A 14192-nucleotide genomic window follows, 5' to 3' on the forward strand; every position below is an offset into this window, starting at 1 on the left:
AGAACCTCAGCAATATTTGAAACCTGGAGCAAAACCAAAGGAACATGCAAAGTAATATGCAAAACCCATATATCAAGCGTATTAGGCTCTTCTGGAAGTCTTTGTACAACTTGAGAAGTGGATTTGGCAATTGACTTCAATGAGTCATCTTGAAATTTGTTATGGCACACAATGTCTTTCAAACCCATGTCAGTAAGTCATAAAGAACTGACATTAAAAATTATTCATACATACATTTCACTTTTTAAAATGTCCCTTACATTTAATCGAACTTTTCTAGATTCTCTTAGAGACTTTTATTCAAAGTGATGTCTATTGTCAACTGAGCGGCAGTGTTCATGTAGTTAATTCATTGATTTATTGAGAAAATAAGAAAAAAAACTATCCACCTTTGGTACATAGTTCTAGTGTGGCTTTGTCTGTTTTTTCCAGAGATAGTTGTAATTATTTATGTGCATGCATAGATAATATGGGCAGAATTAAGCAAGTTGAAACCCTATCAATTTTGGCAATAGAAGCAAACATGGTGTCAGCCACGCATCAGCTCAAACCTTTAAATAAGAACAACCCTTGACTCCATTTGGTGGGAAAAGCACAGTTTACTAAAGGTCAAGCAGAATACAGGAAAGGAAAGCCAGAACTGAAGTTCGTGTGCCAAAACTCGGAGTAAAAACTTTACCCCACTTAGGTACTCCCCATTGCTGGTCCCTTAGTGTCCAATCGTGTTTCGAATAAGATGTTCTGGAAACAGCCACTCTGATTGTAGGCTGCCTTGATGCTGCATTTTTCTCATTGTGGCACGACCTTGGGGCGCCGTCTTGGCCAGACACTCTCACTCTCTTAGCTTTCACTTCCCCCCCCCAGGCACTCCCCCTCCCCCCAGGGTTCATGGCAGACTGGATCCGAAGCGATTGCAGAAAGCAGACGTGAGGTGGCAGTTCTGACACACGGATAAATAAATAAAACTGAAATGTGCTCAATTCTAGTTGGATTTATTAATGTTTCTTTCTATTAAATAAAGCATTCCGTTTTGCCAGGGATATAGCTTTCTGAAGTTTGTACTCTTTCAGTAATTCAGACAAATATTCTTGCATTATTTTCTCACCCATTAATATTTAGGTGACATTAATGAAGAGCACCACTTTATCTGCAGCCTTTTTGAATTTATCCCATAAATGCAAAAGAAAGAAAGTTGTTTGTCAGTCCTGCCCCAACTTGGTCCCTTCAGCATAGAATGACTCTCGACTCCATTTGGTGTGAAAGATTTACTTTACTAAAGGCCAAGTGGATTACAGTGTAGCAAAGCCAGAACTGAGGTTCGCGCGCCAAACTTTCCCGGTTAACTTTTCCCCCTTTGTCCCTTCCCATTGTTGATCCCTCATTGTCCAATCAAATTCAAAGAAAATGTTTCGGGAATGGTCTCTTCAACTGTAGACTGGGCAGTGTGGGGGTGCACGCCTTTCCCAGCTGTCTGACCTTGAAGTTGTATGTCTAGGTACAATGAGTCATCAGCCCCACTTCCCATCCAGCTCTTTCCCCCCATAGTTTATGGCAGACTGGCAGCTAGCAAGTGCAAAGTGCAGGCGTGAGATGGCAGTTCTGACAGATGTCTTTTTATTTGCTTTCCCCTTCTCATTTTTCACTACTTGGGGGGGGGAATAGATTTCTCCTTCAGATGATGAACTTTTCCCTTGATTCACTTATACCAGTGATGGCAAACCTTTTAGAGACCGAGTGCCCAAACTGCAACCCAAAACCCACTTATGCATCGTTGGGTGCCGGGTGGGTGTGGCCCATGGGGTGGGCATGGCTGCAGTGGTAACGGCAGACTGGGTGGGACTAAAAAGTTCAATCCCGGGAGAAGTTGAAATTGATTGATTGATTGAATCTTTTTTTTTGTGCACATGGTGGCGGGGGCCTAAAGCGAAAAGGTTTTATAAAACCCAGCTGAAGGCCTAGGACTGGGGTGACGGTGCATGTGCCCACAGAGAGGGCTCTGAGTGCCGCCTCTGGCACCCGTGCCATAGGTTCGCCACCACTGACTTATACTGTACCTTATATTATACATTTCTAATCCATGCTTAGATTAGATCGCAACATTAAAGTCTGATGTAAAGATAATTTTCCTTTTCAGTGTGTACCATTTTCTTAGAAAATAATTCAGCAGAAGTTTTTTGTTGAATTACTAGCAGTTCCTGCATTTCAAGTGAAATAGCAGCCCATTATTACTAAAAATAATTTTAAGTGAATGGGATTGTAAAAGCCTAAAATTACATTTAATGTCTTAAATATAAATGCCCGGGACAGTTTTAGGCTGGATGCTTTTACTTTGCTCTGGATGGACAGGAGAAGCGAGATATAAACACTATGCCTCATGGATGATGTGATAGGCATTAGCTCCTTGGTTGCTGAATACAGTTTAAGATCTTTAAGTCAGAGTCTACAATTACCTAGTTGCACGACTAAATACAGATAGTCCTTATGACCACAATTGAGCACAAAAATTCTATCGTTAAATGAGACATTTATTAAGTGAGTTTTGTCCCATTTTACAACCTTTCTTGCCTCAATTGTTAAGTGAATCACTGCAGTTACTAAGTTAGTAACTCAGTTGTTAAGTGAATCATTGACTTTGCTTGTCAGAAGGTTGCAAAAGCGGTTCACATAACCTTGGGACTCTGCAACGGTCATAAATATGAACCAGTTACTAAGCATCTGAATTTTGATCACATAATCATGGGCAGGGGTAGGCAACCTTGGCTCTTTTATGACTCGTGGACTTCAACTCCCAGAATTCCTGAGCCAGCATGGGTCCACGAGTCATAAAAGAGCCAAGGTTGCCTACCCCTGATCATGGGGATGCTGCAAAAGTCGTAACTGTGAAAAATGACCACAAGTCACTTTTTTCAGTGCTGTTGTAACTTTGAACAGTCACTAAATGACTTGTTGTAAGTCAAGGACTACCTGCAGTTATTCATTGTTACACTCTGAAACTGATTTTCATTTCATTCAATGGGTGTGTCCAAAAAGTAAAAAAAAAATGTATGGATTCAATTGCCAGGATCTGCCCAAGTATTGTGGCACTCTGCAAAATTCCACCTGGATTAAACGTCGCAAACAGCCTAGCAGCAAGTAATATAAAAAATAACCACAGCCACTGGTTGGAATTTTCCTCTAACCTCTTTTCTTTCTCTCACAGGAACTTTTTACACCAGAATGTAAGTTTAAGGAGTCTGTGTTTGAAAATTATTACGTAATCTACTCGTCGATGCTGTACAGACAGCAAGAGTCGGGTAGAGCCTGGTTTTTGGGACTCAACAAAGAAGGACAAGTCATGAAAGGCAACAGAGTGAAGAAAACAAAACCAGCAGCTCATTTTCTACCGAAGCCATTGGAAGGTAAGCCGACTTTGACCCAGCATTGCGTGCATCAAAACATTGCAAAAACCTGTCGCCCTTCAAGTTGACTTTCAAATGACATCGACTCTGATATGCTTGCATGTGTTTCCTAACTGTCCATTTGATATTTCCCTACTTCGTGTTTTGTGTCTGATTTTCTTTTTCCTACCTGAAAAGAATATGGATGAAAAGCTCTTTGGTGGCAATCTTTGAACTGGGCAAAGAATATGGAAAGCTTTTCTGAAAGCAAATTCCAGCACCACCAAGTCAGAACATGAGAAAGACTCTCCCGTTCTTGCTAAAAACTCAGCAAGTAACACTAGATAAGCCATCTTCTTTTCTTCTCAGTCCTTTTAAGCACTATGGGGTGAGAAAAGTATTGATCGCTCTTGTTTAGCTGTTGCAAGGATTTCTGAGATAACGTATATGAATGATTTTGCTAGAAGGTTCAAAATACTATAGTTCTGTTATTCCAAAGAAAAAGTCAGTCCAAGGTGAAATGAAAAAAATATCACCTGGGGAAATACGGGCTCACAATATGTTCTTCTTTATTTCTAATAATAGTAGTAATAAATGCCTTGGGTGCAATCCCAAAACATCTGGAGCACCACTTGAACACCAGCAGCATTGACAAAATCACCGTGAGCCAATTGGAAAAGGCCTCCTTGTTTGAAACAGCTTGCATCCTGCAATGATAGCTTTATCATTATCAAACAACAACATCTCCCTATTCCAGCTCTTTGGGAAGGATTTATTTGGCGTAAAAATGCCAAAACCAGTCTAAACATCTGGCTGCCTGTGACCAACCATAATAATAAGTCTCAATGCATATGAAGGCCAGAACCAGCTAAAAAAGTAGCAACTGTGATTTCACATTGTTGTGTGTATTATTATAACAATAAAGAAAATACAGATAGTAACAATAGTAATTGATATCTTGAATACAATCCAAAGCAATAAGAGTCCCATTTGAATACTATTGACAAAAACACCATCAGTCAATTGCAAAAAGCAACTTTACATGGAACAGTTTATATCCTGGACTAGATAAGTAGATAAAAATGTCAAATCCAGTTTAAATATTTGGCTGAGTGTGTGATCAACCATAATATTAAACGTGTCTGTGACATTTAGCACTTCATAGTAAACCATAATTTTGTTTCTTTGGTATAGTATAAGCCCATTTCATTTGAAAAAAAAATGGTTTTTCTAACAATTAACCACAAGTTGAAAAACTGATTTACTGCTGGCTTACCAATCCTGGCTTATTCCTGATTTGTTTTTGCATTTTGCCCATTTTTCCTAGCAATTAAATCTCATTTAATCTACAAGAGAAAAAAAATCCTCATCTGATACCATGGTCACATGATACCTCCAGGAAGCAATTATAGGAAAGAATCATATAAGATATTGCAGTAAACACATTTTTTTGCTTTTTACGACCCTTTAATCCCTTTTTATTTGGGATGGAGTCGCGGTGACTGAATGGAACTGAGCATTTACAGGCTGGATACCCTTCCTGATGCCTACGTGGAGTTTGCAGCAGATACTTTCTCTTTGCACCCTGATAGAGAAACATCTGCTGCTGCGTTGGATTGAACTCTCAACTTTCCAAGTCAGATGCAAGCATCTTCACCTCTAGGCCACTGCGCTGCTCCAGTAACACATATATCTTAATTATTTTTTTAAAAAAATGGATTGGTTTTCTAAACCAATTTTGTATTAAAAAGATACAAAATAAGTCAAAATTCCAATAGGAAATTTTGTATAGACAGAGCAAATAAGACATATACTGTATACGCCAACATCTTACATCTTTTGTATGTTGGTATTTCCATTTCAACATTTTTCTATGGGTTTTCATAACAGTAATAAAGCCTCTCCATTTTTCTAATATGCTGTAGCTATTCCTTCTGTAACTATCATGAATTGAAAAGTTATCTTATTTTTAATACATTTGGTCACCTCACTAAATAACGGCAGGAAATACATATTGAGACAGGAATTGAATTTTCCTGTATACATACTGTTCTTCTTCTTTACTTCCTCTTTTATCACTTTGGGTTACAAGAGAGATACAAAGTTCTGGTTCTTGCTCTTCTGGTGGCCTCAACCATTGTTAATTGATGTTGTTGTAGTATGTCTTTGATGTTGTGTCTCCATCTTCTTCTGGGTCTGCCTTTTCCTCTTCCTGTATATGTCTTGTATGGCATGAAATCCCATGACATCCTCTTCAGGTGAGCAAACCACTTTATTGGTTGTTTTTGTAGGCAATTTAAGATTGGTCCTAGGCCAATTCGTTCTCTTATAGTCTCATTTCTGATTTTATCTCTTCCGGTCACTCCAGCAGCTTTCCTCAAACATCTCATTTCTACGGTGACTAATTTCCACTTATGTTTTGTTATGTGTCCATTTTTGGCACTGGTAACATAGGTTGGGGACAAATATGCTTTCTATGAGATGTTTCTTTGTGCTGATCAGTACTGCCTTATAGGAGTGGAGCAAACTGTCCCAAATTTGGTTTGCCTTATTACATTGTTAATATCTTCATCCCACTGACAATCCACCACCAATTGTTAAATATTATCTTGTATTTTCATTTCATTTTTGAATGCTTCTCATTTGTAATGCTGGTCTGTAACTGTAATAGGTTTTTTAAAAAAGTGTAGAGAGGTCAAATATCACTAATGAGTCATGTAATTTTTCCTTGATCTTTGATGATATAGAACATAACCTAGGATTCTTCCAAAGTATAGTCCATTGTATATCTGAGATATTATACATCTAGTCCTCATTTAAGCTACTGCTCTGTCCAGTGACCTTTCGTAATTGTAATTTTAATGAAAGAGTAACTTGATAACCAATCCTTGCATTTATGACCTTTGCAAGCCTGTAAAAGCAAAAGAAAGTAAAATAATAAGTCCAATGGAATGGAGTGGAATGGAATCAGTTTTCTGATTATCTTTTCCAGAATCTTCCCAGTTATTGAGGTCAGGCTGATAGGTCTGTAATTTCCTGGATCTATTTCCCCCCCCCTTTTTTTTTTGAAGATGGTAACTACATCAGCTCTTTTCCAGTCCTCTGGTAGTTCCCCGGTGCTCCAGGATCTTTGAAAGATATAGTTCAGTGGTTCTGAGATCACGTCTGCCAGTTCCTTCAGAACCTTGAGGTGTAATCCCTCTGGTCCTGGTGATTTGAAGTTGTCTAGGGTGGACAGGTGCTCACTTATCATTTTCTTGCCTGTTTTAACTTGTATTCCTAATTTGCTTTTTACGATACTGTTTTTAATAGGTTGGACTGTTTTTTCCTTTTTGTGTAAGGATACAAAAAATGAGTTAAATAGTTCTGTTTTCTCCCTGTTGCTTGTCACCTTCTTGCCACTTTCTCCCATTAATGGACCAATCATTTATTTGACTTTTTTCTTGTTTTTTTTACATGTTGAAAGAAGCTTTTTTTAATTTTTGACTTTTGTCACAAGTCTTAATTCATTTTGAGCCTTAGCTTTCCTCAGTTCATCTTTGCAGGCTTGGGCTATTTGCTGATATTCTGTGTTATGTGCCCCTCTTTCCACTTTTTATACTTGTCCTTTTTGTCTTTCAGTTTATCAGAAAGTTCTTTATGTAGCCATGCTGGTTTCTTTTGAGAACTGTTATTTTTCTTCTTCATTGGTATTGTGTTAAACTGGGTTTTTATAATCTCACTTTTCAAAGTTTCCCAAGCTTCTTGGGTTGTTTTCCCCTTGAGGATTCTCATCCATGGAATCCTTCTCAAGCTCTCTCTAAATTTATTGAAATTAGCTCTCTTAAAGTCCAAGACTGTAGATTGACTTTGTTCTATTGCTTGTGCTTGCATAATGTTGAATTCCAATATTGCATGATCACTCCCCCACAAGGTTCCTATAGTTTCAACACCTTCTGTCATTTCATCTGTGTTAGTGAGAATTAAGTCCAATATGGCTGATACTTTAGTTCCCTTCTTTCCTTTTTGGAAGACAAAGTTGTCTGCTAGGTTTGTCAGGAACCTGTTTGATCTTCCACTTGGTGCACAGTTAGTCTCCCAGTTGATGTCAAGGTAGTTAAAGTCCCCCATTACTATTGTGATGTGCTTCCTACATACCTTAGTTAACTGACTAGCAAAAAGTTCATCTATTTCCTGTTTGGTTAGGTGGCCTATGCCATACACCTATGGCAATGTCATTTTTTATCCTTTTATATTGACCCAAATGCATTCAAGACAGTTTTCATCATTGTTGTGCTCTATTTCTGTAGAGATGTTATTTCTTATATATAGTGCAACACCACCTTCTCTTTTATTTGGTCTGTTCTTTTAAATAATTTAAATCCCTCTAGCTGTATATTTCATTTCTGGGTTTCATCCCACCAAGTTTCAGTAATGGCAACAATATTGTATTTGAAAATTCATATTTTCTCTAATAAAAACAGTTTTGTGCCATAATATATCTTAGTCACAATGTTGTTTTTGCTGCAACCGAATAATACACCTGCCTTCCTAGACTTTTCCACAAACAGTAAAATAGATTTTGAAAACGGGCAGACAGACATTCTAATTTAAATGTCTTTAATTTTAATCAGTTTTGCTTAGATTGCACACATTTACCCTTTGCTTTTTAATCGTAGATATATCTGAAGGAAGTCACTATGTATGTGTTGTTTTACATGGTGTTCTATTTAAAAAAAACAGCTCTGCATTGGGTTAAGGAAGAGTGTTCTGATATTTTGCACTGAAATAAGTACAGAAACAAACTTTGCTGGTATGTTTGACTTAACGTGGACTTCTCTTTTCTCCCTAACCACTATAGTTGCCATGTACCGAGAACCCTCTTTACATGATGTTGGAGAAACAGTGCCAAAGGCTGGGGTGACGCCAAGTAAAAGCACAAGTGCATCGGCAATAATGAATGGAGGTAAACCAGTGAACAAGAGTAAGACCACATAGCCAGAGCCTTGTGGATGTTGTGACTTACTGGACTCTCTTATGTACAGCTGAGCACTTTATCCTTCCAAGACTATCCCACTCTGGTGTCTGCGGATTGGCTGGAAGCAAGCAAGGTCTTGCTCTGTGCTCCTTCCAGATCTGTAACTCCTCCCACAGCAAAGACTTTTGGATGACCAGCTGAACTCCGACCATAGAATGCCCTACCAGATATGGAATGCCTTTTAATCTCTTTTCTGTGACTGTGACACCTCATGTGAATGGCATACTTCACAAGTACACTTGATATCTTTGCCTGCTGACAGTTACCCATAATTCCCCCTTTGGATCCCAGGAAACCCCCCGTGTTTTAAGTTCAATTTTGTAGCCCACAGAATAATAACAAGTAATTTCTAGATAGATGCTGTAAAACCTGTGCTATTATGGATTTTTTCTTCCTCCCCTTTTTTATGAGGCTGCTTGCTCCGCTGTCTGTGTGACTCCTTTGCAGGGATTATGTTTTGCTCAGATTGAAGTGTTGCTGATGGCTTGGTTTTGGAAAGCAATCGGAGAATTAGGGGAGCCTTCAAAACCCTGTTAGGGATCATACCTGTAAAAGATAGGATCAATGCAAATAAGGATTCCGCCTGAATACAATACAGTATGCTCCCGAGGAGGGAAAAGCATCACGCGTGGCTAGTCAACAACCTTTCAAGGCCAATGTTTGATACCCCCTGTGTGTGCGTGTGTGTGTTTTATACATATCACAGACTTACTGGTAATGGTAACATTTGCCTTGCCCAGCGAGCAAGACCCACATATTTTTAAGAAAGTGGGTCCAAAGAACTCTGTAGGCCTTGTAGGCCTGAATTAAGGCTCATTTTTCATCTACTAGTACTCATTATCTGAAATTTAAAAGAAAAAAAATTAGAATGAATGGGAATTGTGCTACCTATGTCTCTTTCAAAACAATAGATTCCTTCTCCTGTTTTTAAACAACGGAACGTAATCCCATCTTTATTTATGGCTGTAGTTCACTCTTACTCAGCAAAGCATGGGCAAGGAAGTTGTGTTTTTCTCTGCAGCGCCAATGCAAAAGGTAGTTACAGATTATACTTTTAATATTTTCAGTGTTAAAAAGAGAGGAAAGATTTTAAACATATTTGAAGGATTCCTTTGCATTTCTTTGATAGCTTAGCATGCAAAGTCCAGGTAATATATTATTTTATCTATACCAGCTTCTTAGGATATTATGGCCACTAAATTGCTAGGTTTTCGGTGCCTTGCATTTATCTTTTATTAGTTTGGTTTTCCCTGTATTCTACAAATTTAAGAAAATTCTAACAAAAAAACAAGGTCAAGAATGTTTCTCCTTTGATTACTAAATGAAATAAATACTAGTATTTTGGGGATAGGGAGCCCTGGGGCCAAAAGGAAAGAATAGTAACAGGCTATTCTTAAAAAAATACTCTCAGACAAATGGATAAATTTTTGAAAGTAGATACTGGGGAACTAAATTGAAAACAGAAAGCATGATGTGGACCAAAATGTATTTTTGTTCTAGAAAATCATTTCTGAAACGTCTAAGCATTTGCACATATGTTTGTTTTCAGTTCCAATTTTGGGACTTTTTTTTCCACAGTGGATTTAAATATTGGTTTACTTTTCATAGTTATTATGAAATGTTCAGATTTCCTATTTGGTTTGGTGGTAACAGATTAAACTTTGAATTAACTCTTGAATCTTGATTCATATCAGCTTCTATTTGAACGAACAGGTCCTTAAGATATGTGTGAATAGATTACAAGTTGCTACTAGGTTATACATATACAACAGTATTTGATCTTTTGATTTCTGGGTTTCTCCATACATGGTAAGAGGCTGTTTTAAGTTTATTTCTTTCAGCCACATGAGTGAAGGACATTAAACATTATTCTGTTTCCAGAATGTAGTAGCATTTTTAAAACAACAAAAAAGATTAAGGTATTTTACAACAAAGGAAAGAATTGGTGCACAAAAATGAACCATAAACATCCTTTTCCTCCTTGGCCTCTAGAGAAGGAATGCTTGGGAAGAAGGCTTTTTTGATTTTATCCCCACATAGGGTAGAAAGGAGTAATGCTGGTTCCCCACAAATGGATCAACAGTGGCCTGGGTGACTCCAGAAGCCATGCCACTTGCAGATGCTCTGCATAGTAGATACAGAATTGGGATCTGCCTAGGTCTGCTAGCCCGTCACATTTTATTCTGAATTGTGAAGTGTTGTTGTTTTTTTCTAGACCCCCCAGTTATTACAGACTGCTTACTTTGATTTTCAGTATACTTTCTGTATTGCGCAACTGAAAGCTTTAAAATAAGAATGCAAAATAAAAAGTGTGAAATGTATTATTTCCCTTTCATTTTAATGATGATGTATGACGTGGGACAGGTTGGGGCTTGTGGATCACCTCAGGACTTGGAACCAAGCATAAGGCATCAAGCATAAGGTGAGGTAACATCAATTTATCAACTCGTTTTATAATACCAGCAAGATTTTTTTTCTATACCTGCTGTAGGTTGCTCCAGACTTATACTCATTGCATAACTCTTCTGCTGGGGCACATTTTTCCTCTTTCCATGTACAAAGAAGCTTTGGTGCCAGAGTCAAGGTCAACCAAAGGGAACTATTCTCTTTTGCCAGTTGCAATACATTCCCTTAATTTTTACATTTGTGCCCATACTGCCATGTCAACCATACTGCCATGTAGTTAATAATAAGACCAAGTTCATATTTGTAAATGATTGACACTGTACTATAAGTAGAACACACGTATTCCTCTCTTTGTTGTAATGGATGTAGATTGCCTTCACACCTTCCATGACTGGGAGGATCTTAAATAAGCTTATTTGAGAATCTAAATCTATTTCAGCACAGAGGAGAAAATGTGTGGTTCCTTGTGCTTTAGTTACTTTTTTTAAGTTTGTCTCATCTGTTTGCATGGGGAAAAGGATGGTAATAATGACTTGCATGTAGTAGGCTATATGTATCAGATCTGTTGGTATGTACTGCAAAACTGACATACATATAAGCAACCAGTTTGTCTGCATTGTACAGTTTGTGTTTATTACCATTTTGTTGTATACACAGATACAGCATATTGAATAAAATATTTATATGAAACACATATTTAAAAATACCCTTTACATATTTTTTTTAAATGTGCAAAGTAGCACTGCATCAGCAGCATAATGAGACATGAAAATAATTTGTCAAAACTCAATTCTCTTTCCCCCAGATCATGCCAAAGAAAATTTGAGGTCCTTGGTATAGAATCTCTCTTGCACATTTGGTTCCCTTTCAAATTAATTTTGCTATCAAATGAAACTTTCTTTTTGGCTGCCTGTTATTTCCTAAAGAACTGTACAGTAAATCTGATGGAATCAATTTGTAACTATAGATTGTGTGTTTTATACTTCCATGTACACTCTGTCTTTATGACTGAGCCTTCTCCATTACGTTTTCTCATTTAGGTCTTAATCTGCAAGTCAGTTGCTGGAATGCTTGAAATAGAGGCAATATTATCAATAAAGATGGTGATGACAGACCAGTCAAGTCATGCACTTCTAATTTAATTGGGCTGGCTTTTCTGTTCATATCTACAGAGAGAACACTTTCTATTGGTGCTTTAAGAAATCATTCTAAAATAAAGGGCAAGTACAGAGGCCAGAATTGTTGCAGTGGTCCCTGAATCCCCCCTCCATAATGAATGGGATCATAAAGTTGGATCCTCTTTGTATGTGGGAAGGTTTTATAATTTGTATATTTATATTTATAAATGATAAAACCTTCCCACAAACAAAGACAATCCAACTTTATGATTCCACTCATTACAGAGGGTGAATTATATATATATACATACTGCTCCTGCAATCTTCTGAAATTTTCTCCCAAAACAACCCTAGGCTCTATTTAATTTGGCCTTTAATTTGGAACATCTCAACCTAAAAACAAATCCCATTGAGCAAACTTAGATTTACTCATTGGCATCTGCTTTTTAGTCTTACGAGGCAAAATGAAAAAAAAATATGGATAAATTATTATTAAATAAAATGCATTAACTACATTTTTAAAAAATGCCCTCTGTTTATTAGATACATACATAGATAAGTAGACCTTTCCCATCTTTATCCATTTCCTAGTTAGCTTTATTAGTCCAGCAACATTCATTAACTCCATATCAAAATATGGAATTTATCCCTATATATTTATGATACCTGAGCCACTTGAATTACTTTGTGTAGTAAAATAACTAGGAATAAAGGTAAAACTGGAACTTTGGGCAAAACCTACCCAATGATTGTGCCACAATTAGCTGATTTGACTTACAGTATATATTATCTAATTTACTGCCAGGAAGTTTGGAATTCGGTCTAGGTCAGTGTTCTCAGCCTTGGCAACTTTAAGATGTGTGGATTTCAACTCCCATCTTCAAGTTGGTAAATTATGTAGACAATATAGCCCAAGGCCACAAATACCCAAACATTATGTTTAAAAGTGCTTTTTTAAACACATTTGCAGTATTCATAAAAAGCAGTCATGAAGGTGACTGCCCAAGAAGTAGCCAGAGCATCTTCTTCTGTTCAAAGCTGCATCTTCTTCTGTTCAAAGCTGCTTCTACTATGACTCATAAAGCTAGTTTGATTACTATATGGGAGTAGATGTGTAATAACTTTTTCATTAGACCTAAATTAACCTCCCAAAGAAATTTTCAAAGTTGTAGAATGTCAAAGGCTAGTATGTCTGTTTTCACAATTAGCTAGCATCCTGATGTGGTGGCTTTCTGTGTGCTAAGGGTTGAATTAAGAAGAAACATTCGAACATACAGGATTTCATCTGCACTTTTAAAAAATAATACACCTTCTACTGCTAGCTGTTCTTGAATGTGTAATTGACTTTAAGATAATATCTTTATTTTGAAATTGTTAATATGTATCCCTTAGAAATGAATAATTGTACATTAGAGTTCTGTTTAATAGCAAATTCTGCAATCTACTCCCCCAAATCCATAAATGAGATTAGAACTGTGTACAAGTTATGCAATGGCTTCTTACTCCCTTATTCTTTCCCAATCTTCCCTATTAACGGAGAAATTTATTTTATATGCAGCATGTGATGTAATATTAGTTATAAGCAAGGAAAGGGATCTAATCTTATCCCAGATGCACTATGGAGTGGGAGATTTAATCTTTCCCTGCCACCACCAATAAACCTAGAATTCTTGAGTGAAATGGCCCATGGCCACCAATGATTATTTAACTGGAAGCATGAACAGACAGCACTTGAACAAGCAGTCAGGTTTTTTTTTTATGTATGATAGCTGGCTTTGTCTATCATGAAAGACTTGGGGGGGATGGGGGGTTATTAGGTTGTTAATTTTGTGCTCTTTTTACAGTGTATTACAGCTGGAACCACTTGTTGATACTTAGAATGTTAACCCTCAAAATTCACACGAGAAACCTTTTTTGTCACTTGTGACTGATTGGTTAAAAACAATGGCAACATGTTCCTGTTTTAATACATTCTATTGCACAGCTGCAACCAATTTTACTTTGCAATCTGAATAATTTATTCCAGACTGATATTTGAAAGTATTGGAATTACAGAATGGTATAAAAAGGACAGAATAATAATCTCTGCTGTGCTGGAAAATTGGGTACGCTGTTTCATACCCATGCTGGAAAATGAATGAATGGACGAATGCTTCATTGTGGCCAGTGAACAGAAAAATTAGTACATTAGTAAAGCTAGCAATAAAACAGCAAATAAAAGAATTAAAGTTAACAGCAAGATAACTCACAGCACTAAGAAAATTTGCATCATGC

General features: G+C 37.1%; 1 protein-coding gene across 2 annotated transcripts in view; it reads left to right on the forward strand.

The window, feature by feature from the left end:
- Nucleotides 1-8354, forward strand: part of FGF14 (fibroblast growth factor 14) — a 123749-nt gene extending 115395 nt beyond the window's left edge. For both annotated transcript variants that reach the window (XM_015818008.1, XM_015818009.1), the window contains exons 4-5: nucleotides 3200-3398; nucleotides 8218-8354. In XM_015818008.1, coding sequence (XP_015673494.1) covers nucleotides 3200-3398; nucleotides 8218-8354 — 336 coding nt within the window. The remainder of the gene's footprint in view (nucleotides 1-3199; nucleotides 3399-8217) is intronic.
- Nucleotides 8355-14192: the final 5838 nt, after the last annotated feature.

This window comes from Protobothrops mucrosquamatus, unplaced genomic scaffold, assembly GCF_001527695.2.
Source record: "Protobothrops mucrosquamatus isolate PMUCROS unplaced genomic scaffold, P.Mucros_1.0 scaffold664, whole genome shotgun sequence".
In the NCBI taxonomy this organism is placed as follows: Eukaryota; Metazoa; Chordata; class Lepidosauria; order Squamata; family Viperidae; genus Protobothrops; species Protobothrops mucrosquamatus.